Source organism: Ahaetulla prasina, chromosome 8, assembly GCF_028640845.1.
Source record: "Ahaetulla prasina isolate Xishuangbanna chromosome 8, ASM2864084v1, whole genome shotgun sequence".
NCBI lineage: Eukaryota > Metazoa > Chordata > Lepidosauria > Squamata > Colubridae > Ahaetulla > Ahaetulla prasina.
The window spans coordinates 14,490,344-14,518,061 of NC_080546.1; the positions used below are offsets into that span (position 1 = coordinate 14,490,344).

Below are 27,718 nucleotides of genomic sequence, written 5' to 3' on the forward strand. Positions count from 1 at the left end.
ATTCATAGAAAGACAAGAAATAGTTTGATGTAGTGGTTAAGGCATCAGGCTAGAAACAGGGAAACTGTGGGTTCTAGTTCTGCCTTCTGGTCAAAGCCAGCTGGTTGACCTTGAGCCAATCATTCTCCCTCAGCCTTGGGAAGAACACAACAGCAAATCCTTTTGGAATAACATTGTCAAGACTGACTCAAAGGTACCAAAAGAAAAGAAAAAAGAAATGAAAGACAAACCTTCAGTGTCCACAAAGCTTCTTTTTAAATGCTCTTTACCAGCCTCCTTGATGGAATTGTTCACCTATCCCTGGATAGGGGATCTCCAAAAACCCTGATGTAGTAAACATATTAATGTAATAGGAGAGCACAAAGCTGTAAACACCAGCCTGAAGATGACGGATGAGACTTCGTCGAAACGTCGCCAAGACACTTCCAATTTTACGTGGGAGAAAACCCAAATAACCAAAGACCTACATACAAACACCCGCAGAACCTCAGAAAACATATATATGTTTATATATTATTAGGCTGAATATAATAAACGAGATCACGAGATTGCTTAAAAAAAAGTTACTAAAGAGGGTACGCCAGAACAGAAAATGCACCAATCTCATTTGGATTTTTCATTTTCTTCTGGTTTTTTTTCCCCCCAGAATTACCTTGGCAGCCATTGGGATCGTGTCCATGATTGTTGGGACTACCTTGGTAGGACAGCTGCCAAATGGACAGTAAGTAGGTCTGCTTTTCGTTCATGTATTTATATACAAGTAGTCCTCGATTTACGACCAGAATGTTCTGATGCTAAGCAAAGTGGTTGTTAAGTGAAATGCACCTGATTTTATAGCCTTTTTTTTTTTGCCATGTTTGTTAAGCAATTTACCTGCAATTATTAGGTGATTCTCGTGGTCGTTAAGCAAATTTTTACCTCCGTCGTTGACTTTCCTTGTTGGAAGGACACTTGGAAGGTTGCAAATGAAAATCACTTGACCTCAGGCCACTGCAACCATCGTAAATACATGCCGATTGCCAAACACCCAAATTCTGATCACATGACCATAGGAATTCTGCAACAGTCATGTGCAGTTGTGTGGTTGTAAGTCATCTTTTTAGAGTCCTTGTAACTTTGAATGGTCACTGAACGAATGGTTGTATGAGCCACAGTGGTGCAGTGGTTAGAGTGCAGTACTGCAGGCTACTTCTGCTGACTGCCGTCTGACTGCAATTTGGCAGTTTGAATCTCACCAGGCTCAAAGTTGACTCAGCCTTGCATCCTTCTGAGGTCGATAAAATGAGGACCCAGATTCTTGGCAGCAATAGGCTGACTCTGTAAACCTCTTAGAGAGTGCTGTAAAGCACTATGAGGCAAGTATATAAAGTGCTATTGCTATTGAAAGTTAAGATTATCTGTAATGGCAACCTTATGACCATATTGCTTAGCGATGGAATTTCTGATCCAAATTTCTCTTGTTAAGGAGGACTTACCTGTATTGTTTGATTTCTTTCTTTCATTGTTGACTGGCTGGAGAATCCAATTCCACAGGTCTTAAAGCTGCCACGTTGGACACCCCTCCCTGCTTTTTTAGGATTCTTTCAGGCCTGGGCTGTCCTTCTGATCTAATAGTGGATAGATCGGGGTTCCTCCCTTGTTATTTAGGAGGTAAACTTAATTTGTGTTTTGGAGAATCCGCTGATGGAAGAGATTTCCAAACCTGTTCCTCTCGATGTTCTGTTTTGCAGAACCAAAGACTGGCTGAGTGATCTTGTCCATCTCACCTGCTGCCGAATCCTTGTCAGGGCACTCTCAGGAAGCATTCGTTATCACAACAGGTGAGTGGAAGTGTGTGGGCGCTGTAACTAAACTCTCTTGCTCTGTTGTTGAATTAAACCCAGCCAACAGATTATGCAAATTGGATTGAATTAGTATAGCCGAGGGATCCTAGTTAAGGTGCTGGCCTAGAAATCACGAGACTGGGAGTTTTAGTCTTGCCTTAGGCATGAGAGCTGACTGGGTGACTGTGGGCAATCACCAGAAGACCGAGAGTTCTAGTCCTGCCTTAGGCATGAGAGCTGACTGGGTGACTGGGCAATCACCAGGAGACTGGGAGTTCTAGTCCCACATATAAGGCATGAAAGTGCAACTTTGGACTTTGGACCAATTGGAAGGAGATGGTGAGTTCTAGGCGTGAAAGCCATCTGGGTGACTGTGGGCCTGTCACTCTCTTAGTCCAGTTGACCTCACAGGGTAACTGTTGTGGGGAAAAGGGGAAGAGGAAGGAATACTAGATATGGTCACTGCCTTGAATTACTTATAAAGTAATAAACGTGGGATAAAATAAATCTAATAATTAAATCCTTTTTCCTTCCTCAATGACCGTGATGGTGAACCTATGGCACGCATGCCACAGGCAGGAGGCAGAGCCCTCTCTGCAGGGAGGCCAGCCGTTGCCCCCGTCCATCTCCGTGCGTGCACGCGCGCCTGGGCGCATGTGTAGGGGCGGTTGCATTGCATTTTGGGGGTTTGTGTGCACGGCCCCGTTGTTTTGGGCCTGGAAGGCCGCCTGCACCAACCTGGAAGCCAAAACGGGGCATGGGGGGGTGGGGCGCGCATGCGTGGGGTGCGGGGTGCATGTGCGGGGGGGACGACGCTTGCATTGCATTTTGGGGGGGACTCATGCTTTTTTCTTTTAAATGAGCAATAGCAGTGGAATCCTCAAATATAGAGGAATTATGGGATGGCTGTTTTACGACAATGTTATGAGTCACACGTCCTGTCATTGCAGGGAGAACCGACCCCAGAAAGGTGGAATTTGTGTAGCCAATCACACATCTCCGATAGATGTTATAATCTTGACAAATGATGGCTGTTACGCAATGGTATGTCACACTAACTTGAGAATTTTTTAAAAAACAAGTTTTTATTGATTTTTTTATCCCCCCCACCCATACACACACATACTTTATGAACACAGTATTGGTCATATCGTATTTTATACAACTTAACATATCCAAATATATTTTACTTAGTTACAATTAGCTATTTCAATTTTTATCCTGATATATTCAAACATGTTCGGGGTTGTCTTTCTTCCATTTCATCTTTTCCATTTTACAGCAATCTTTCTTCTCCTTCTCCTTCCTCTCTCTCCCTTCTTTTCTCCTTCCTACTTTCTTCTCTTCTCTCCTACACCTTTTCTACTTCCCCTTCCTTTCTCCCCCTCCTCCATTCTTCCTCCCTATCTAACCTTCTCTCCTACTCTTATTTCCTCTCCCTTTCTTCCTCTCCTCTTCCCTTTCTTCTTTCTCTCCCCCTCCTTTTCCCTTTCCATCTCTCTCCTTATCGCTCTCTGTTGCTGTATTCATTTTCATTTCAATATTTTTCACTATGGTGTCCAGACAACCCCGATTTTCCCATTTATTGAGTATATTTCTCAGAATTCCCATATATATTTTTTAATTATTGACATTGTCTTCATCTTATTCGATTTTTACCTTACAACCTTTTAATTAATACAACCTTCCACCTCTTGTTTTCTTTAAATTCTTATTCACAGTTCAATAATTATTTTTCTCTTCCAGTAGGATACATCCTTTACTAACATTTCAATTTTATTCCATTTTACATCTCATTTTCAATTGTTTACATTTATAAACCATACTGTCTTTCACATTTCATCTGCTGGACTATTTTTTTTAAACAATATACTTCTTCCTCTTTTTACTTCTTTTCAGTTTTATATCTTAATTTCAATTAATTTCTTTATTTTCTATATTTAAAATATATTTCTTTACCATCCACTATTATTCTCTTTAATTCCATGCATTCTCAGACAGTAAAACATATATCCCATTATATCTTTCACATTTCATCTACTTCTCCATTTTGCATTAAACAGCATATTTCTTCTTTTTTGCTTCTTACATACACTTCATTTCATCCTTTCTAACTTCCCTTTTACAATAATCTGTATATTTCTTCTAATTTACATTTTACCTAAAATTTCTACAACTATTTTAATTTCTTTTCTGCTATTCATTTTTCTACTCCTTTTAACCATTTTCTTTTGGTCTCTCCAAAATTCCATTTCTTAATATTTTTCTCCCTTTCTCCCATTCTCTTATCTTCTTCTTTTTCTCTTACTTGTATCTTCCTTTCCACCTCCTTTCTCTAATTTTTACTCTCTTGATTTTACCCCTCAATCTTTCCCCATTTCCACCTCTTCTCTTTAGTTTGCCACTGTCACTCCTAGTGTAATCTATTTTTTTTACTCTTTTAATTTTCCCCCTCAATCTTTTCCCATTTCCTTCTTTTCTTTTTTCTTTTTTGAAATATCCTTCCCCCTCTCCATTTTATTCTATCACTGTCAATCCTAATGTAATCATCTAAGTTTTATCTTCAATTATTTCCTTTTCAGCTTGTATTCTTGTTCCTCTTGCTTCTCCCTCATAATTTCTTCATCCTTTTTTTTTACTTTTTAGCCACTTCTCTGCTTCTTTATTTGCCTTAAATGATTCTCGCACCATTTGAAGAATTCCCTTAATTCCTCATACTCATCCTCCCAACTCTCCATATTTTCAATTTAAGGAGAGAAAGGATTTTTAAGTTGATTATTTTAACTTATATATAGTTCAAATTCAAGTCCAAATATTCTCTCTTTTTTTTTCTTTTCTATTTCCAAATAATGTCCAGTTCAGATGTTTCTGTCGAACCCAGCTCTGGCTTGTCACATGATGCTACAGGGGTCTGGATCATGGGAGCAGCCCCTAATCAAAGGTCCAAAAGGATGAATTATTGAGGACTTGTTTGAGGGGTGCAGGGATCTGCGTTTGGAAAGCATCGGGAGGGGACCATCACACTGGCGGCTGGGATAGAGGAAGATGAGGGCTGGGTGTCACGAAGAGCTACTTTAGTTCTGGGATTTGGCAGATGATGTGGCAGCTGAGGCTGTCAGACGAGGAGGGAGAGAGCGGTTGGGCGTCCAATCAACTGAGCAGTTCAGCTACAAGGCGGGGCATGAGCAGCGTGGGATGTTTAAAAGGGGCTGAGAGGCAGAAGCTCTCAGCACTGACTTTGTACAGAAAGACCTCGACTATTCCTGAGACCCGGTTTGTAGCAGACCCAATAAACGAAGCCACTGTTGGAAAAGAAAACCAAGTTGGCTTGTTTCTTCTCTCGGCGTCTGACACAACTGTGGCTGAGCTAGCTGAGTTTCTTTAAGCCATTCCAATTTAAATCTTTGATCTTCCCACTCCTTTTTCGAAGTTGTACTGCAGCTGTTTAAACACTCCTCCAGATGTTTCCCACAGTAGCCTAAGCAATGCGATCCTATTCTTTCCTGTAGCCGATGTCTCTCTCCAATTCACAAATCCCCGGCAACAAAACGTCACTTATTAATCCACAAAGATAATTACTTCGTCTTCCTCAATTAAGTCCTTTTGTTCATAAAAGATGCTTTTCCTCAATTTTCTTCTCCTTTGATTATTTTTAATTTCTTCCAAATCCGATTTTAAATCCAGATGGAAAGTTATTTCTTTTAGGGCTTTAGTCTCAGAATTCCTCTTCGCTTTTTATTTTCCTTCACTTTAAATTTCCGTGTGCCAATTAGCTGCTAATTTTAAGTTGAAACTTCTTTTCAGCTTTAAAAGATTTTCTTCTTACCTATGAATTGGCCAATCATTCACCCGGTAACAATACTCCGTTCAATCACCGCTCCTGCTCAAGTCTTTTGTGTGGCCGCACCAACTTTTGACAGCTCCTAATGGCTGTCTTCCCTCGCCGCTGGGTTGGAGGCTAATGCCGGCGCTCCAGGGAATTTGCAGTTTCCCTGTTCACACCGGCCAGTGCCTCCCTTCTTCGCTGTCTCTACAGGACAGCTATGGTCCATTGAGGACCCCCAAATCGACTGGGATATCGGCGTTTTCGCCGGAGCACCGGGATCCATGCCTTCCTGCTGCAACGCTGGCCACGCCTCTCCTTTTTTGTCCCTGCAAACTTAATCGAAAATGGACATCTCTTAATCATTTTCTGGTTTCCAAAAATTGTGCAGAATTTCTTACCCTGAATTGAGATGAAAATTTGGGGAAAAGAGAAATTATGTAAAGGAAGTGTAACAATGATATAAATTATACCACTTTGTGTACACATGTTGCACATTGACAATAAAGGTTTGAATTGAATTGAATTGGGACCATAATCTCCATTGCTATGTAAGGCAATTGTTGAATTGTGCCTGAAGTTATGACTTGTTTTGCTACGGTTGTTCAATGAATCCCTGCAGTTGCACAGCGAATCCAGCTTTTCCCATTTTTTCAGTGCCATTGTAACTTGAAACGGTCATTAAATGAACAAACACACACACACTTCAACTCAAGGTGACGAAACACCTAATCTTCCTGCCTCCTATTTTTTCCACAACAACGATCCTGTGTGTAGTCTCCAGAGCTTCCCAGATGAGGCAGCTCCAAATATTTTGACTTACTCCAAATTGGCTGCCTTCAAGTATATACAGGCAGTTCTCAACTTACGACCACAAACAATTGAGCTCAAAATTTCTGTTGCTAAGCAAGATAGTTATTAAGTGAGTTTTGCTTCATTTTATGACCTTTGTAACCAGGGGGTTCCTAAGTGAATCACTGCAGTTGTTAAATTAGTAATACAATTGTTAAGTGAATCTGGTTTCCCTATTGAATTTGCTTTTGAGATGGTCACAAAAAGTGATCTCATGATTCCGGGACATTGCAACTGTCATGAATACATGCCAGTTGCCAAGCATCCAAATTTGATCACGTGACCATGGCGAGGCTGCGATGGTTTTAAGTATGAAAAATGATCAAAAGTCACTTTTTTCAGTGTTCTAACTTTGTACGGTGACTAAATGAATGCTTGCAAATTGAAGACTACCTGTAATGCAGTGGTTGAAGAAACTTGTGCTATTTAATTGCCTTTTTTATTTATTTGTTCCTTTTTTTTTCGTTTGGTATGGATGAATTTCCAGGTTGGACAGGCTCATGGAGGTTTGATGGGTATCATTCAAAGAGCCACAGTTAAGGCCTCTCCTCACGTCTGGTTTGAGCGTTCGGAAATGAAAGATCGCCATCTGGTTACAAAAAGGTAAGAGTCCTCTCCCCACCCACCCCTCCAAGTAAAGGTAAAGATTCCCCCGCACATGCGTGCTAGTCCTCCCTGACTCTAGGGGGCGGCGCTCATCTCCGTTTCAAAGCTGAAGAGCCAGCACTGTCCGAAGACGTCTCCATGGCCATGTGGCCGGCATGACTAAATGTCAAAGTCTCACGGAACGCCAAAGGTGGTCCCTATTTTTCTACTTGCATTTTTTATGAGCTTTCGAACTGCTAGGTTGGCAGAAGCTGGGACAAGTAACGGGAGCTTTCCCCGTTACGCGGCACTAGGGATTTGAACCGCTGAACTGCCGACCTTCTGATTGACAAGCTCAGTGTTTTAGCCACTGAGCCACCGCGTTCCTGAATTAGTCAATCTCAAAAAACGTTCTATGGAAGCCCAGTGAAAGGTTATGAAGGACATGTGAGATTGCCCATTTTGAAAGGCTAACAAAATGAATGGAATAGAGAAATAACATCATAACTATGTAGTATGATGGATTGCAAGGCTGGCACAATGTGTAACATGTTCACACTGGTGCAATAAGAATAAGACTGTTTTGTTAATATGATTTATTGCAGGGGTCTCCAACCTTGACAACTTTAAGACTTGTGGAGTTCAACTCCCAGAGGTCCTCAGCCAGCTGGCTGAGGAACTCTGGGAGTTGAAGTCCACAAGTCTTAAAGTTGTCAAGGTTGGAGACCCCTGATTTATTGGGTTAGGGATTTTCTGTCTTTACTGTGAGTTATATTGTGTTGGAGGTGGGGGGTGCCCTGAGAGAGCTCAACCAATCTCATTGCACATATGTTGCTGTTGTTGTTTTTTTTTACATTTATACCCCGCCGTTCTCCGAAGACTCAGGGCTGCTTACACTATGTTAAGCAATAGTCTTCATCCTATTTGTATATTTGTATACAAAGTCAACTTATTGCCCCCAACAATCTGGGTCCTCATTTTACCTACCTTATAAAGGATGGAAGGCTGAGTCAACCTTGGGCCTGGTGGGACTTGAACCTGCAATAATTGCAGGCAGCTGTTGTTAATAACAGGCTGTTTAGCAGCCTGCGCCACTCAAGGACCCTGAGTGCACTGTGCACTGAGTGCATTGTGCACTGTGCAATTTGAATGGAGGCTAAAACATATGACTAATGATTGGGTATAAGTCTTTGTTTATTTGGGTTTAGGAATTGGGTCTAGTTTAATGAAAACAAGGTCTAGGGGTACCATGATAGTCTCCCAATATCTAAAGGGTTGCCACAGAGAAGAGCAAGTGAACCTATTCTCCAAAGCACCTGAAGGCAGAACAACAAGATGGAAACTAATCAAAGAGAGTTCCAACCTTGAAATAAAGAGAAATTTCCTGACAGTGAGAAAAATTAATCAGTGTAGTGACTTGCCTCCAGAAGTTGTGGATGCTCCATCACTGGAGGTTTTCAAGAAAATCAATTTGTCTGAGATGGGTTTCCTGCTTGAGCAGGGGGTTAGACTAGAAGACCTCCAAGGTCCCTTTCAACTCTGTTGTTCTGATTTCTCATCCTGTTTCTTGGCTAAACAGCAGCCTCATCTCTTTGCCTCTAATATTGTAATTGCTACCCTTGTTCTCATCCTGGTTATACTTCAGGAACTATATTAATCTCCCAAATGAAGGGTTATATGTTGTATAACATTTTGTAGCTTGCATTCTCTCCGCCTTGTATGGAAATGGAAAGGCAGGAAGAAGAAATTGGAGCGGGCTGGGGTCTCTGATTGGATACAAGGCACTGGAAAACGTTTCTTGTGTCATTCATTCAGAAAAAATTGAAAGTTAGGGAAAGGGGTTTGACTGTTTTAAACCACATCCAAACACTCTGCGGAAAAAATCTCAGTTGCAGTTTCTTTATGTACAATGGCTATTACAAAAGCCTTTTTTCTATAATGTATTATCCTTTGAAAGATGGCAGGAAGACAAGAAATAAACAGGACTATAGAATTAGATTACCGAATATATACCTTCCTTTTGCTTCACGGGGACATAAGCAAGTTTTAACTTAGGGTTTAGAACTTGTAAGTGGGTTCAGGAGGTTTTAGACTACAATTCCCATCAGCACAGCCAGCTTGATGGGATATATGATTTAAAACCAGACAAGTACTAGGTTGAAGACCCTGGCATGTTCACAGCATTCTGACTTTGACTGTGTCCTAAAAAATGATTTAAAATATGATTTAAAACCAGACAAGTACTAGGTTGAAGACCCTGGCATGTTCACAGCATTCTGACTTTGACTGTGTCCTAAAAAATGAGCCTTTGGTGGCTTCATCTTGGCTGGGCATCTCCTCCTATCACTAAAACTTTTATTGTTGCCTACTTTAAAACCTGAATGAATCCTCTCATATTGTAAATTGAATCAATTATGAAAATCTCTTCTGTATTCTCAGGGAATGCCTAATATATTTCTCGCTTTTTTTTTTTTTTTTTAGACTAAAGGAACACATTTCTAACAAGGACAAATTGCCTATCCTTATTTTTCCAGAAGGTAAAATACAAAGACCAGAATGTACATTTCTCCTCCACTTGTGGTTGGTTGTTTATAATCAAGTCCGGGTGAATGATTTTTCTCCTTCATACACACGCCGAAATGTTATGCGATCACTCGTGCTTTTGGGAAACAAAAGATTGGGAGAGGGGAACATTTGCAGCTTTTTAGAGGAAAGGATATCAAATGAATTAAAATTAAAACATTTGTTAATCTGTCCGTTTTTCACAAAATAGAATAGAATAGAATTCTTCATTGGCCAAGTGTGATTGGACACACAAGGAATTTGTCTTTGGTGCATACGTTCTCAGTGTACATAAATAAAAAATATATTTGTCAAGAATCATATGATACAACACTTAGTGATCGTCATAGATACTAATAAGCAATCAAATCATACTAGGAAACAATAAAAACGATGAGTTGAAAAGATACAAGCAAAAAAAAAAGGAGGACAAAAATTGATACCAACTACGAGGACTTAATTCAGCATCTTAGTCGTAGCATATTTGGTCTTGTGATTGCTGTCTCTTGACTGGATGTTGGCAGGTCAGCGTGAGTTCAGTTTAGAAGTTCATGTAAAGGTATGGAGAATTTCAAACTAAGGGATTCAAATGCATGCAACTTCCTTCCTTCCTTCCTTCCTTCCTTCCTTCCTTCCTTCCTTCCTTCCTTCCTTCCTTCCTTCCTTCCTTCCTCCCTCCCTCCCTCCCTCCCTCCCTCCCTCCCTCCCTCTCTCCCTTCCTCCCTCTCTCCCTCCCTCCCTCCCTCCCTCCCTCCCTCCCACCCACATAGTAATGGTCTAGAGCAGTGATGCCTAACCTTCACATGCCAGGAAGGGGGGTCCGGGATATCGGGCGCGCACATGCCTACACCCATGATTCTATGCGCCCTGTCCCCTGCATGCACACATGATCTCCCCCCTCTCCTGGCATGTGATGGCCCGGTAGGCCCGTTTTTCTCTCTCACCTGGCTCCAGAGCCTGTCTAGGAGTCTAGGGAGGGCGAAAACAGCCTTCCCCACCCCCCCCAGAAGCCCTCCAGAGGCCAGAAACGGCCTGTTTGCCAACTTCCAGCCGTTTTTCCCCTCCCCAGACTCCTAGAAAGGTTATGGAGCCAGGTGAGAGAGAAAAACAGGCCTTCCCCACCCCCACCCCAAGGCCTTCCAGAGGGAGGAAACAGTCTGTTTCTCTACTTCTGGTGGGTCCAGAAGGCCCGAAAATCAGCTGACTGGCACGTGCCTGAGTGCCGGAGCTGAGCTCGCACGCCCATCATGAGAGAAACGGTCTCAGATCATACTATTAATTATTTACATATATTCTGAAAGGAAGCACCTGTTTCTCTGTCTCTCTCTCTCTCTTTTGTCCAGGCACCTGCATAAACAACACTTCAGTTATGATGTTCAAAAAGGGGAGCTTTGAAATAGGTGCCACCATCTATCCTGTAGCAATCAAGGTATGTGAAGAGAATTAGGAAAAGGTACCTTGATGAAAAGGTACCAGGCTGAGGGATAAAACATTTTTAAAGTCCAGAACGTTCAGATAAAGTTTGGGTGTGGCTTAGACCAGGGGTCTCCAACCTTGGCAACTTTGAGACTTGTGGACTTCAACTCCCAGAATCCCTTTGGCTTTGCTGGCTGAGGAATTCTGGGAGTTGAAGTCCACAAGTCTCAAAGTTGCCAAGGTTGGAGACCCCTGGTTTAGATGCTATCTCCTTAATTCATTGAAATGTAGGGAGGAGGAAGAGGTACTGCACAATCAGACTGTTATTCCGTTATTCTATTATTCTGTTATTGTAGCCAATCACAGTAGACTTAGTTTTTCTTTGGAGTTCATTTCTTCCTCTGGTCTACCTGCCTACATGGTGTTTTTTTTTTTAAACTGCCTCTCTCCTGTTACATCTACCTATCGCACCAGGAATGCATGGCTTCTTATGGGCCAAATCGATCTCATTTATATTCTATGGCCGTGATGGTGAACCTGTGGCACGTGTGCCAGAGGGCATGAGCTCTGTTGCCAGGTGCTCTTCTGGTTTCTGGTGCGTATGGCCAAAAAACAAGGATGCACACTGGCCAGCTGGTCCTTGCGAGCTCTGGAGCGCCAGAAAACAGCCTGAAAACGGCCTGAAAAATGGCCAAAAACAGGCCGTTTTCCAAGCTGTTTTTCGGGCTTTCTGCCATTTTTGGGCCATTTTTCGGGCTGAAAAACGGCCTGAAAATGCCCCCAAAACGGCCTGAAAACGGGCAAAAAACAGGCATGAGCACCAGCCAGCTGATCTTCATGGGCATTGGAGCGCCTGAAAAGAGCCATTTTCCGGAGTGTTTTCAGGTGTGTTTTCAGGCCGTTTTCAGGTGTGTTTTCAGGCCGTTTTCTGGAGCATTTTCATGGCGTTTTTCATGGCATTTTTTGGCCTGAAATGACCCCAAAAACGGCCTGAAACCAGTCTAAAATGCCCTCAAAACAGGCATGTGCACTGGCCAGCTGGTCTTTGTGTTTCCGATGCTCCAGCGTGCACGCGCATGTATGCACATTCCAGTTTGGGCACTTGGTTCTTAAAAGGTCACTATTCTAAGGCTTACCTTGTCAGTGTTGGTGGGAATGGTCTTGGAGGTTCAAGGAACAGGGCAAAACCACTGGAATAGAAAATAAGAGCAAACCTCTTTCTTTTGCTAGCACTGATGATGTTACTAGTTCGGGTAATGAAGCGTCTGCAAGAAAACAACCAAGCTCACAGAGCACCAAAGACCCCTCAATTATTTATTTCTCAAGCACACAGTTCGGACGCTTCTGTGGTAGTTGTCATGTGTTGGTGGACATGTTCTGAAGCAGCTCCTTGTATGATAGCATTGAGTATACGGATGACCCTTCCAGCTCTCCTTTCTGTTGCAGTATGACCCACGGTTTGGTGATGCCTTCTGGAACAGCAGCAAGTATAACATCGTGAGTTACCTCCTGCGAATCATGACTAGCTGGGCCATTGTGTGCCAGGTGTGGTACCTGCCACCCGTGACAAGAAAGGTATGTCCCATTTCTGTTGTTTGACTCTCTTTGAGGGTCACCACAACTTCTGAGGCTGACCCATCTTCTCTGCTTTCGGAGCTCTACTTCCTCTTTTTTTTAATTTGCATTTATATCCCACCCTTCTCCGAAGACTCAGGGCGGCTTACACTATGTTAGCAATAGTCTTCATCCATCTGTATATTATATACAAAGTCAACTTATTGCCCCCAACAATCTGGGTCCTCATTTTACCTACCTTATAAAGGATGGAAGGCTGAGTCAACCTTGGCCCTGGTGGGACTTGAACCTGCAGTATTTGCAAGCAGCTGTGTTTATAACAGACTGTCTTACCAGCCTGAGCCACCAGAGGCCTCTTGGCTACGGAATTACCTTCTGGCTATCGTATCAATGATTGGATTCATATCTTCTTTTGTTCATTTATATACAGGAAGGAGAAGATGCTGTTGAATTTGCCAACCGGGTAAAATCTGCAATTGCTCTCCAAGGAGGCCTTACCGAATTACCCTGGTAAGGAAAAAGATTTTGCTGTTTTAATGGAAAGCAAAGAAGTTTTAGAGAAGAAGCGATTCCCTTATTCTGGGTTGAACAGCTTTTTGTAGATCAAGTTTACTGTTTAAAAAAAACATTTTTGATCTTGGGACAGTAATGATAATTACACCAGTAGAAGGATGGGGTCAAACTTTTCATGCAAATCTCCCTCTGCCCTCCAATCATTTGTGGGTTTGGCTACAATTCTCAGTGTTAGAAATTTAGAAACACAGATACATAATATATACAGTACATACCCAACTTTACTTTAACCCAGCAAACAATATTTCTGTATCATAAATTGACCATTTTTGAGTTCAGTAGAATAATCTAGAGATGCTTTGGAGGATGTAAAATGAGAGATCTTAATTCAAGATTGCTTACAGATGGAAGGATATTAATCTAGAGATCTGAACGAGACTTAAAAACAGTTAAGAAACTTTGTATTTTCCGTGTCATTCTCTTTATAAGAAACCTTGATTTAACATTCACATTTAGTGAATTTTAGGTATAAAGCACAGCATTTTTATTCAGAATAACAGACTTGCAGTCTGAATAAGGCATTTAAGATTTTTAAGTGAAATTTGCCATATTAGGCAATTTCAAGTTGCATTATTATACAAATGATTGCAATAGCATTTAGATGGCGCAATAGCACTACGTGGTTTGCAGAGTCAGCACAGTGCCTCCAACAATCTGGGTCCTCATTTTACCAACCTCTGAAGGATACAAGGCTGAGTCAGCCTTGAGCCAGTCAGGATTGAACTGTTGGCAATGGGCAGAGTCAGCCTGCAATAATGCATTCTAACCTCTGCTCCATCATGGCTCCTAAAGTTTCAATAATGATATCATATTGATGTAAACAAAGTAATTCCATGTTTACTGGACTTTGTGGAAAACCAGACAGCTCCTCTGACTGTATGGTCTGGTAAAGCAGGACTTTACTGTACAGGTAGTCCTCAACTTAAAACCATTTGTTTGGTTACTATTCAGAGTTACAACAGCACTGAATAAACTGACATGACCATTTTTCACACTTATGACCGCTGTAACTTCTCTATGGCCATGTCAAAATTCGGACCCTTGACAACTGGTATATATTCATGACAGTTGCATGTGTCCTGAGATCATATGATCACATTTTACGACTTTGCGATAAAGTCATTGGGGAAGCCAGATTCACTTAACAACCATGTTACTAACTTAACAACTGTATCAAGAAAGGTCATAAAATGGGACAAATCCATGTCTGTCTGCCTCTCCCACCCATCCACCGTCAATCTGTCCGTCCATCCATCTATTCATCTGGCTATCATCCATGTATCTATTCATCTGCCTATCATCCATGTATCTATTCATCTGCCTATCGTCCATCTATTTATCATCCAACTATCTTTCATCCATCTATTTATTGCCTAATTTATATGCCACTAATCTCAGTAGCCTAAGCATACTAGAAAGCCATTTTGCAATAATTGCAGTTACTGAACACTCCTCAGGCATAAAAAAATAATAATAATAATAGCAGCAGACTCGTACAGAGGTGACTAACCTGGAGATGGATGATCACCATCTTAGCTAGACTTCCCTTCTTCATAGAGTTGTGACACCAATCGAACGTCCTTAATAGCGTATTGTAACTGTATTTCATTGCTTTTCCCTTTTGTTCTTTTAAGGGACGGAGGATTGAAAAGAGCCAAAGTGAAGGAAATTTTTAAGGAAGAGGAACAGAAAAACTACAGCAAGGTGATAATAGGAAACGGAACACCGTCAAATGGCACAAACAACTCGGGCTGAACTCTCTCAGCAGATGTTCACTGTCAGAAAGGGTGGATTTTTTTACCCCCATGTAGTAAATAAATAAGAAAACTTCAAGTGTGGGCAGTTCAAAAAAAGAAGAAAAAAAACAAACAAGGGTTGTTCTTTCTTTTCTGATGGTCACCAGTGAATTGCACTCTTGGTGCCTGGAAAACCAGCTTGAAGCAGAATCAAAAAATCCCAGTGGCTAAAATGGGTGCAGTTCTTGCCCAAAGGGAATGTATGTAACGATTTTAAAAATCACGTTATTTAATTGTACAAATAATGGCTCTATCTTTTAAGTGATTAGAGAATGTTTGAACAAATAGTCCTCCCTAGCTACACTGGGCTGTTGTGTTTTTTGTTTGAATAGATGGTCCTACATTTCCAAAGTCATTTTGCTGAGTTGTGTTTTTGTTGCTGGCATTGTTAATGAAATGTTTGTGGGAAGGAATAAATCGTAGGAATAATTAAGGGGGCCCTTGGGAGTTGCAGTGAGAAACTTAGAATTCCCTCTCCGTAGCTGTTTTTCAAAAGATGCTTCTAAAACTGAACAATTCTTTGTTTTTCATCTTGCCTAAAGAGAAAACGGGGAGGGGGGGTAACAAGCTCCAGGCTGCATGCAGATCTGTCTGCTCCCTTGATAGTAAAATATTAAAAGATGGATAAAATATACCTACACACATGCAATATCAGTCAAAAGAAATATTGAATACAATGCTTTTCTTTCCTGGATTGTGTTGGCAGCCTTGATGTATATTTGTCACTTACTGTATGGGAAATATGACTTGTTGCCTTACTGTACATTGAAATAAATTCTATATTTCTAACTAGCAGTAACTTTTTCTTTCCCTAGGATTGAGCTTATGTGTTTGTACAAAAAGTTAGTGTGTACGGGGTGGGTGGGTGGGGGGAATGGGACTGATGACTTACAACCAGTGGTATCCGTAGGGGTCAAAAACAATGAAATGGCACTATCTGTAAACAGGTTAAATCTCGAATAATCAAAAGCTACTCCCTTTGTATGGTCCATGTTGTTGTTTCTAATGGCTCTGAAAAATTCTGTGCTCTTTGGTCTATAGATAACGATACTGTAGATTGTTGTGATTGTCTTCTTTTTTTATCTCTTGTCTGTATTTATGTCTCTCTTCCCTGCCTTTTCTGCCCCACTGTTTTGATTTTTGATAAATAAACCACTTTTTGGGTAGTTGAGTGGCATGTGTGCTTCTGCTTATCTGGATATCTGGAGACTGCTGGATACAAACTGAACTGGAAATTCAATGATATTCCAGTTCCTAGCCACCTAACGGATCCGCAATTCCAAAACATTTATGCTTGCTATGGAATGAGGGCTCATCTAATGTTTGAAGATGGCCATCAACGTAAGACTGGCTCTTTTCCAGGTTAAATATAGCCAACTCCTTTGGCCTTCAGCAGTGTCAGCATCTGGAACAGCTGGCTGGGATGAGCGCTGCGTGATGTCAACCTTCTGCTATGGTTATTGTGAAGGTGGGGAAGGCAGCTCTATTGCTTCAGACATCTTTCCAACTTTTAACCAATTTATGGATGCTACCATCAGTTAAAATTGTCCCACTGTTCCTCTTCAGCATCAATGGGGAATTTTTCCCCACTGACTTGCCTGGGAGAAATGAAAATTACACGGTTGAAACGTAATTATTGGACCCTGTAGATGAATCTTTCCATTTTGTTCCTTCTTGTTGGAAAAGACCAAGCTTCATCAAATTTTTGAGTTCTTTCAAAATTGCTACACATTTGGCGCACAATTCTTTTAATACGATGTGTTTAACATTTGGCAAATGTATGCAGTGTTTGCAAAGATAGGAATTAATGCCTACATGGTTTTGTACAGATAGTCCTCAACAACCTTTCATTTGAAGTTTGAAGTTACAATGGCACTGAACAAATGACTTACGACCATTTTTCACACTTATGACCGCTGCAGCATCCCCATGGTCACATGATCCAATACATGTTTCAATTGTGTGCTCTTAATTTGGCACTGAAATTGTGTTATGCACAAAAGAACTATGACCATTTAAGATGCCAGTTGCTTCGTAAAGCATGTGACCAAATGTATTAAGTAGACATCGCACAGAATGACATGAAAATGAATAAATCCACTAGATGGTGGTGTTGCAACCTGATTTTATTCATGGCCCAGTCCAGAGATGAGCATGCACATACTTAAGGGGATTGTCAAATTGAATGAAGATGAGCAGCATAATGACAAAATAATGGCATTTTATGGACAACAACTTTCTCCGATTTGCTTCTTCAGATACTAAGGATATTTGAGTCACAATCCCAGCTTCCATTCAAACAGTTTGAAAGCTATGATTTCAGTAATAGAGATTCGCAAGTCCTTGACATGTGACCTTTGAGGTTAGGACGAACCACCCCAGGAGGTACTTTCTGCCCAGTTCTAATGGCTGACCCGCCTATGGTCATGAAACCACATTTTCAGCACTTGGCAACTGGCCACGCAGTTAGCAAGAGTCAACAGTGACTCAAAAACACACACACACACACAAACCTGCATAGTGCATAGTAAGTGTATATCACTGATTGGATGTACTGCTGTTGTCGCCTGTTGGTTGCTGGGCCCTCCAACAGCTGGAGGAGGAGGGAGGAGGCATGGAGTCGGCCAGCAGGAGGAGGAGGTGGCATGGAGTTGGCCAGCATCAGGGCAACCTGAGAGCTCCGAGGGGGAAGAGGGAATGGAGCTGGCAGAGAGAGGTAGAAGCGGAGCCTGGGCCACCCGTCAGCCCTCAGATGGGGAATCAACAGCTCCCCTGTCTGGAGGTGGCTGATGAGGAAGAGGAGAAACAGCTGAGTCCAGCTGACGCGTGATTGCACAGAAGGGAGAGGAGAGGAGAGCAGTGGAAATCCGTGGGCTGATCCTTGGGAAGGAAGAGCCACCTCTGCTAGCGAGGCCCCACCCTAGTTCTGGGGATAAAAGGCAGGGGGTGGAGATGAATAGATGTGGCAGACAACTATTCATCTTCCAGCCGGCAGGATTGTTAGCTTGCCAGAGAAAATTTTTGCTGGGGCTGCCGGCATTCCTGATAAAGGAATATTTTGAGTCCACGTCAAGACGTTTGGGGGAGTTGGGTCAAAACAACTTCCTACTTGGAGGACATAGACAGTAATGTGTTGATTTGCAAGGTGGTATCTAATTAAATATCCTGGGTAATATACAATTAATCCTCAACTTACATCGATTTGTTTAGTGACCATTCAAAGTTAAAATGACCCGGAAAAAAGGGACTAACGACCAGTTTCCACGCTTTAGGACCATTGCGGCTAGCCATGAACAGAGGATGAAAATTAGGAAGCTTGGCAACTGGGCGTGTATTTATGACAGTTGCACTGCCCCGGCTCATGGGATCAATGGGGGGAAAGCCAGATTTGTTTAATGACTGCATGATTCCCTGAACAACTGCATTGATTCCCTTAACTGTGGCAAGAAAGGTCGAAAAATGGAGCAAAACACAATTGTCTGGATTAGCAATGGAAAATTTGGGGTCAATTACAGTCGTAAATCGAGGACTACCCAGAGCAGTGATGGCTACCCTTTTTGCCATCGTGTGCCAAAAATGGGGGGAGCGCCGGGGGTTGCACAGGAATGTTCCCACATCCATAATTCTATGCACCCACCCGCCACACGTGCACGCATGACCCCCTGCGCTCCTCCTGCTTTTGGCACGCAATGGCCCGGTGGGCCCAGTAGGCCTGTTTTTTGCTCTTCCCAGGCTCCAGAGTGCCTCTAGGAGCCTGGGGAAAGTGAAAACAGCCTTCCCCACCCCCCTGTAGGCCCTCTGGAGGTCAGAAATGGGCCATTTACCGACTTCTGGTCCCACTGGAAGTGGGGAAACAGGCCGTTTCTGGCCTCCAGAGTGCCTCCGGGCGGTGTGGAAGGCCGCTTCTGTCCTCCCCAGGCTCCTAGAAAGGCTCTGGAGCCTGGGGAGAGCAAAAAATGGGCCTGCCCCCTCAGGCCCTCCGGAGGCAGGAAACAGCCTGTTTCCCTACTTCTGAGTGGCCCAGAAGGCCGGAAAATTAGGTGGCTGGCACGCGCATGCGCCCCACAACTAAGCTCACATGCCCACCGATATGGCTCCCCGTGCCATATAGCAGAAATGTGCTTCTGATACACTTGTGTGTGGCAGTGGAAGGATACTGGCATATCAGTGGAAACACAATCCCAACTGGAGTCAAAAGGTAGCTGATTACAAACTTTGCTTGTCAATCAACTCTTTCCGGGGAAAACCTGATTGTCATTTCTTCGGAATCCAGCAGGGGGGGAAACTTGCCAGCATGCAATATTAGCCATCACAGCTAGAGGGCAGCCTTGCCACATCTCATTTCCTTTTCTACTTGCTGCTGAAACACAACAGTGGGGTCCTCTGGTGCTAGGATGGAAGGGGTGAAAGGGAAGGTTGAGGGAAGCATTAGATTTGTATTGCACGGCATTTGCATACTCTAATGAGATGGGCCATAATTGGCCTGCATTGATTTTGTTTTCATTGAGCTAAAAAATAGAGTCGGTGCGTTTTCAGCTAGGAGAGCCCATTGATTTGTGGTAAGATCCAGGGCTGTTCGGTTGGAGGGAGGAAAAAAATTAATTATGCTTGTATTCAGCAATCAGGAGCGACCAAGCTGATGTCATCACCCCACCGTCCCATGGGTTGAGCTTTAGAGTGTACATCTGCTGGCTTTAAGAGAAGGTTGATGGAATAGCAAGCGGAACCTTTCTCTATTTAAAATCTTGATGTATTTTTACCATAATATACTGCTTATGTTTGAACTATCCACTTCCTTTCGATTTCCCTAACTTTTTGATCCAGGGGAGGTTCTCGGACAATTTGTACACTATTTGTAAGAATATGGTTTATAGATCATCTGTGTGCTACTGTTTGGGGATAGTATGCTAAGATAATACAACACAGAATGATTGGAAAATAAAAGTAAAGATGTCGATTGATTTATTAAATGTGTACGCCACCCAGAATCGCTCGATAGTGAAATGGGAGGCATAGAAATTTAATAAGGGAATAAAAGCCTTTATTTATTGATATTTTCCAATTAGTATGTGATGTACTATCCTAAGCAGTAGCATAGTTTGCAATTTCTCCCTGGCCCCTTAGGACTGCAGGTAGTCCTCCATTTACGACCACAATGAAGCCCCAAATCTCTGTTGCTAAGTGAAACATTTGTTAAGTGAATTTTGTGCCATGTGACGACCTTTCTTGCCACAGTTGTTAAGTGAATCGCTGCAGTTGTTCAGTTAGTAACATGGTTGTTAATCTGGGTTCCCCATTGACTGCTCGTTAGAAGGTCGCAAAATGGGATCACATGACCCCTGGGACACTGCAACGATCATCAATAGGAGTCAGTTGCCAAGTATCTGAATTTTGATCACGTGACCATGGGAACGCTGCTATGGTCGTAAAAGTAAAAAACGATCATAAGTCAGTTTTTTCAATAACGTTGTAACTTTGAACGGTCACTAAACGAAATGTGGTGAGTCGGGGACTATCTGTAATTTCATTGTATCCCATGCCGGACTCTCATCGAAACCAATAATTAAACCGATAATTAAAAGTACAGGCCTTTCTGCTAAAAAGTTTCTTCCCAAGACCAGACAAATGCCAAATAGCTATCATTTGAGCATTTTTAGGATGATACTTCCATAATGACAGAGCCAAAACCATGAACATCTCAAAGAAAATAACAGCTTCAGAGAATTTGAAGGATCTCTTCTATTCTGCCCAAGGACGACAAGGAGAAATTTAGGACAAACTGAGTCGCACTGTTGTGTCTTGTCCGCTCTCACCGCAGCCGGGGTCTGCTTATCTGCTCCCGAACACGGAGGAATGTATGCCTCCCGGCCCCAGTCCTGGCTCCATGCCCAGACAAGCTGCAGAGGAGGGGGCACCTCCCGGTCCCAGCCCTGGCTCCATGCCCAAGCAGGCTGCAGAGGAGGGAGCATCCCCCGGCCCCAGCCCTGGCTCCATGCCCAGGCAAACGGAGCAGCTAGACCCCTCCCCCTCCTCCACAGCATGTGAGCCTGAGGAAAGTTTACTTCCAACAACAGCTGATTGGAGTGACCCTCGCATCAGAAGATTGGATAGGCGGAGGCAACAGAAGGAAGGGAGGGGCAGGCCTGGATAAGTGCTGAGTCATGGAGCCACACCCCATGGCCTATATAAAGGATCTGCTTTCTGGCAGTCTCTGAGTCAGGCAAAGTCGAACTTATCTTGCTGAAGTCACTTTCTGGTCTCCTGCCTGCTCTGAGGACTTTGCTAGGACTTTGGGCAGAGCTGCAGAGGCAAGCCTGATTCGGATTTCCCTGACCCGGCCGTCAGCGGAGGAGTGGGGCACGACACGCACATTGTCACCGATGAGATTGCCCCCAGTATAAAGTCGGGGGCGGGGGGGAATTACTGAAGTAACCAGAAAAGCAGAATTAAAGTCAACAAAGGGGTAAGGCGGGGGTGTCAAACTCGCAGCCAGCGGTTTAGCGAAGGAGAAGAAAGTCGTGATATGTCATGTGACACCGCAACACCGCGCGTTTCACACCCCTGGGGTAAAATAAAGAAGATAAACCCTGACTGTTCTTTGGAAGGACAGATCCTGACCAATTCTCGAATACAGTTCGTCTGGAACCCGCACTGCATATTGGACATTAATACAATTGAACGTGTCCAGAGATATTTCACAAGAAGAGTCCTCCACTCCTCCATTCGCATCAAAATACCTTATGCCACAAGACTTGAAACTTTGGGCTTAGAAAATTTAGAACTATGCCGCCTTCGGTATGACCTAAGCATAGCTCATAAAATCATCTGCTACAATATCCTACCTGTCAATGACTACTTCAGCTTCAACCCCAACAATACACAAGCAAATAATAGATACAACTCAAGGTAAACCACTCCACACTCGATTGCAGAAAATATGACTTCAGCAACAGAGTGGTCTGTGGTTTCATCCCCCAAACCCCCAAAACTTTAACCTTAGTCTACTGTTGACCTCACCCCATTCCTAAGAGGTCTGTAAGGGGCATGCATAAGAGCACCAGCATGCCTACCATCCCCGTCCTAATGTTCCCTTTAATTATATTCACTTTATGTATTCAATTCATGCTTATACAAATCCCTTGGCCATCAAATGAGAAAAGAGGACTCATTGGACAAGACCCTGATGTTGCGAAAGATGGAAGGCAAAAGGAGAAGGAGATGACAGAGGATGAGATGGTTAGATAGGGTCATCAACGCAATGTACATGAATTTGGGTAAATTCCTGGAGACAGTGGAAGACAGTGGAGGCTGGCGTGCTATGTTCCATGAGGTCACAGAGAGTCGGACATGACTTAGCAACTGAACAAAAGAGGAAGAACTTGGAGACATGAGATAATGAGAAGAGAGGTCAAATTTATTCCCCACATTTCTCTAACCAGGTCATAAAGTTGCCCAGTTAACCTTGTTTATATCACATCCTGATGAGGTTATCCTGATGAAGCTTCAGTAAGATCACATTAGAATACTGCATCCAGTTTTGATCACCAGATTATAAAAAAAAGATGTGGAGACTCTGGAAAGAGTGCAGAAAAGAGCAACAAAGATGACTAGGAGGCTAAAACATAGGAAGAACAGTTGCAGGAATTGGGTATGTCTAGTTTAGTGAAAAGAAGGACAAGGGGAGGCATGATAGCCGTGTTCCAATATTTGAGAGGCTGCCAAAGGGATGAATCTATTTTCCAAAGCAAGACAAGAAGCAATGGAAACTAATCAAGGAGAGAAGCAACCTGGAATTAAGGAGAAACTTCCTAACAGCAAGAACAATTAACCAGTGGAACAACTTGCCACCAGAAGTTGTGTGTGCTTCATCGCTGGAGGTTTTTAAGAAGAGACTGGATAGTCACTTGTCTGAAATGGTATAGGAACTCCTGCTTGAGCAGGGGGCTGGACTAGAAGTCCTCCAAGGATCCCTTCCATCTCTGTTATTCTGTTAAGATGTTTTAATCTCATAGGAAATGAAGAAACATCCATTGACTTTCACTATCCTACTTTAAAAAATGCAGCTTTTCAGGATCAAAGTCCTAAGAGATCAGGCGATCAAACCTTCCATTTCATCGAATGAGAAATTAATAAGCGAGTATTACAACCCTTCTTTTTTCAATAGTTGCATTCTCTCCCCCACTTTCCTCAGTTCTCCACAGCTATGATGGCTTCCTCAGATAGAGGAAAGTTTTGGTTTTTTTCCCCCCACAGTGCTAACGTGAAAAATCCATTGGATAGATCATCTTCGCCGCTTCTGCTTCAATTAACTTGTCCTTAAAAATATATCTTGTCTCATAAAATGATGAACACTTTCCAATATGCCGAAACTCTTGTTCACTCGAGAGATTGATTCATCATTACTATTATCAGCCTGAACCAATAACAGAAAAGGACGGTGAGGAATGGTAGTTTGGGTGAAAATACAATCATTTGCAGATTCTATCTCGAGCTGATTTTATTAAAATTTGCAGTAAACTTTATAAAGCCCCATGTCTGGTTCATTACGGGAACATTACCTTACAATTATGATTAATTAGATTAAACTTATGAAAGTGTGTTATTTGTTGAAATCAAAAGGGTGAGAGAGGAATGATGGATGATGAAAGAGTGTGATAAATGAAGAAAGCAGCTGAACTAAATTGAATGTGTATTCATCCGTTTTCACTTCATAACTAATGATAAATTGAGCATGTCACATTTAACAATACATGTCCCGGTCTAAACACAGTCTGAAGTTTTTTCCCCCCCTCTAATGTCTTCTGTCTGTTTACTCAAAATCTTATCAAAATTCATTAGCATGCTGCCTCTGTAATCCAAATAAACCAACAACAAAGGACAAATAAGGAATGTCTTAATAGGAACAGATGTGCAGGGGAAGTTAACATTAAAAGACTGTAATAAAAGTTTCCATCTATTTTGAAAACTAGATAACGGAGTGAAAAAAAAAAACTTTGGGAGAAATTCTACTGCTTATAAGTGGGTATTATGTTTACTCAGCTTTCATATTAAACAGAATAACAGAGTCCACCCCACCCCTGCTCAGGTAGGAAACCCAATATCATTTCAGACAATTGGTTGTCCAATCTCTTCTTAAAAACTTACAGTGTTGGACAGTGGTAGGTTTCAATTTTTTTTACTACTGGTTCTGTGGGTGTGGCCTGGTGGGCGTGGCATGGCCTGGTGGGCGTGACAGGGGAAGGATATTGTAAAATCTCCATTCCCTCCCCACTCTAGGGGAAGGTTACTGCAAAATCCCCGTTTCCTCCTGATCAGCTGTGACTCGGCAGGCAGAGAATAGATGGGGGCAGGGTCAGTCAGAGGTGGTATTTACCGGTTCTCTGAAGTACTCAAAATTTCCGCTACCGGTTGTCCAGAACTGGTCTGAACCTGCTGAAACCCATCTCTGGTATTGGAACACTCACAACTTCTGGAAGCAGTTGTTCCACTGATTAATGGTTCTGACTGTCAGGAAACTTCTCCTTAGTTCTAAGTTGCTTCTCTCCTTGATTAGTTTCCACCCGTTGCTTTTTGTCCTGCCTTCAGGTGCTTTGGAGAATAGCTTGACTCCCTCTTCTTTGTGGCAGCCCCTGAGATATTGGAACACTGCTATCATGTTACTCCTAGTTCTTCTTTCCATTAAACTAGACATATCCAATTCCTCAACTGTTCTTCATATGTTTTAGCCTCCAGTCCCCTAATCATCTTTGTTGCTCTTCTCTGCACTCTTTCTAGAGTCTCAACATCTTTCTTACATCGTGGTGACCAAAACTGGATGCAGTATTCCAAGTGGGTAGATTTAATGGGTAGAATGTAAGGGTGGAAACGAGATACCTAGTTGCTGTTGCTGATTGTGCCTACGAAATCCATCTTCAGATGCACGCCAAATAGGAGGCAATCCTAAGTATGTACTGTTGATGTGAATGGTCTTACAGCAGAACTGAAGAAAGGTGAATACATATACAACTCAATGTTTCAATGTACGTAATGTTTATTGTGTATCTGTTGATACACACACAAGCCCAATTGGGTAGACCTTTATGGAAGGAAGTCCCAAATTTTGATTTGTGGAAAGCCCCCCCTCTCCCTCCTAGAAAATGAAATAATTTGGGGAATATTAAGAAAGACTGGGCCAATCTATTCATAAATAAAATGCCTTCAGCCACAGCTCCCACAGAAGGCTGAAGCTGATAGGATTAAGAATTTACATTCCCCCACTCAAATTCCAAGGACAGGACATGACCTTTAGGACATAATAGGATTTAGCCACCACCATTAGAATAGCAAAAGACACAAGGCTCACTACATTACACAACTCTCCTGGAGCATCTCAATCACCAAACCCCAGAACCCTATAAAGATCCATCCATTCACTCAGCCATTTGGTCAGCCACCCCAGAAATACGCTGCTGTCATTGAAGTTTCTGGAAAACTAAATAAACGGAGACCTTCTTTCCTTGTAGCCAGCCTCCATTTTATTTCCAGCATTTTTCTCCCAGCTTGGAACCAGACTGGATTTTTCTTTCAATGGATTCAAAGATCTCCTTCTTCATCTTTACTTTCCTTGTTTGAAAGATGGTACTTCAAGGTATGACCATTTGGTGATAAGAAGAAAAAGGATGGGTAGCAGGCAAATACTCTAATCACTAAAACTATCCTTTGAGACATGGCATATGCACATAAAAGATCTTTTCTTTTAGTCTATTTTTATTTTATTCAAAAGAAGTTAAAATACAAAACTTCAAATTCTTTTTTAAGGAAACAAAGAAGAAAAAGCAAAGGAGACCTTATGAAGAAGGATATTTAACTATTTCCTAAAGATAAGTAAATAGTCTTCAACTTAGATCATGACTGGGAATGTCTGTGGAGATTCTCAGTCATCTCTTGTCCCAAAGGTGTTTTTTTGGAGAGACAATTGGACTTTGTTTATCTTTGAAGACGTTTTGCTTCTCATCCAAGAGGTTTCTTCAGTTCTGACTGAATGATGGGGAATGGAAGGATTTAAATTCCTTTTAGACAGCTGGTCATTTTCATGGTCTTCTTTTAGAGAGTCGTTGCGGCCACTTGGAGGTTTCTCTGTGTTTATCATATTGTCCCCCAACAATCTGGGTCTTACCCGCCTCAGAAGGATGGAAGGTTGAGTTAACCTTGAGCTGGTCAGGATCGAACTCTTGGCAGTGGGCAGTGAGTTAGCCTGCAGTACTGCATTCTAACCACTGTGCCACCAATGGATCTAATATCAGAAGAGCCTGAATTTAACATAAAGACATTCTTCAACCAAAAAAGCTACTTGCACATTTTTTTAAATTAGAGTCTACTAGCTTAGAATTTTCCATGTCAGAAGTAATAATCAGAAATCTGGTGGTATCTTTCCAGATGAATGAATGTTATTGAAAGGCATTAGCCTTGCTGAGCTACATGTCAACCCTGAAGTGAGCCTGACCGATGCTGTCTTGGAGGCTTCAGGGTTGTCACACAGCAGTGGGAAGAGGAAAAATGTTAGATGGGTTTGTAGCCTTCTAGTTTGTAGAGTTGTTTCAACTTCTACTCTCAAAACGACACTATAGAGCACTGCACACCAGAACAACTAGACACAAGAACATTTTCCCCCGAACACCATCGCTACTATTAATCTTCTCATTGTTCCTATCACCCATCTCCTTCCACTTATGACTGTATGACTGTAACTTTGTTGCTTGTATCCTTACGATTTATATTGACTGTTTTCTAGTACCGTGTTCCCCCAAAAATAAGACCCTGTCTTATATTGTTTTGAACCCTGAAATAAGCGCTTGGCCTTATTGCCATGTGCTCAAAAACACGATTGGACTTATTATCAGGGGATGTCTTATTTTGGGGAAAACAGGGTATGATTTGATTGCTTATTTGTACCTTATGACTATCATTAAGTGTTCACCCTTATGATTCTTGACGAATGTATCTTTTCTTTTTATGTACACTGAGAGTGCATGCACCAAAGACAAATTCCTTGTGTGTCCAATCATACTTGGCCAATAAAGAATTCTATTCTATTGTTGTGCCTCGTCCTCCCTCCTCTCCTCAGCCAGGCCCCTCCCGTCTCCACCCGGGCCTGTTCTCAGACTCCGAGTCTGATAATGAAGATGAACGGCCTGTCATGCCTCCAGCCCCCAGCCCTAGCCCCATGCCCGGAGAGGATGTCAGGAGCAAACAGACAAGCCCAATAAACTTCACTCCTACAGCGTGTGAGCAGGAAGCCAGCCACGTGCTGGAATTACTGACAGCAGATCCAGCTGAAGAGAATTCAAAGTGGGAGGATCCTCGCTTCCAGAGATCTGAGAGGCAACACGGGCAGAAGGAAGGGAGGGGCAGGCCTGGATAAATGCTGAGTCATGGAGCCATACCCCACAGCCTATATAAAGGACCTGCTTTTGGCATTCCAACCTTGAGTCAAGCAAAGTCTCATCTAGTTTGCTGATATCGGACTCTATCGCTGAAGTCACAACTTGGACTCCTGCCTGCCCTGATAAACCTCGAAGGAATTTGGCAAGCTGCAGAGGCTTCGTTGCCACGTTTGATACAGACTTCCTTGACCCGGTCATCAGAGGGGGAGTGGGACATGACATCTATTCTGTTCTGTCCTGTCCTGTCCTGTCCTGTCCTGTCCTGTCCTGTCCTGTCCTATCCTATCCTAT

At 42.5% G+C, this 27,718-nt stretch overlaps 1 protein-coding gene across 1 annotated transcript in view; it reads left to right on the plus strand.

Annotated features, from left to right (window-relative positions):
* The window catches only part of GPAT3 (glycerol-3-phosphate acyltransferase 3), a 36,451-nt gene extending 20,592 nt beyond the window's left edge, over positions 1-15,859 (plus strand). The window contains exons 4-12 of the mRNA XM_058193373.1: positions 647-721; positions 1,731-1,820; positions 2,774-2,867; positions 6,986-7,101; positions 9,565-9,620; positions 10,989-11,074; positions 12,508-12,636; positions 13,067-13,146; positions 14,844-15,859. Coding sequence (XP_058049356.1) covers positions 647-721; positions 1,731-1,820; positions 2,774-2,867; positions 6,986-7,101; positions 9,565-9,620; positions 10,989-11,074; positions 12,508-12,636; positions 13,067-13,146; positions 14,844-14,964 — 847 coding nt within the window. The 3' untranslated portion in view covers positions 14,965-15,859. The remainder of the gene's footprint in view (positions 1-646; positions 722-1,730; positions 1,821-2,773; positions 2,868-6,985; positions 7,102-9,564; positions 9,621-10,988; positions 11,075-12,507; positions 12,637-13,066; positions 13,147-14,843) is intronic.
* Positions 15,860-27,718: the final 11,859 nt, after the last annotated feature.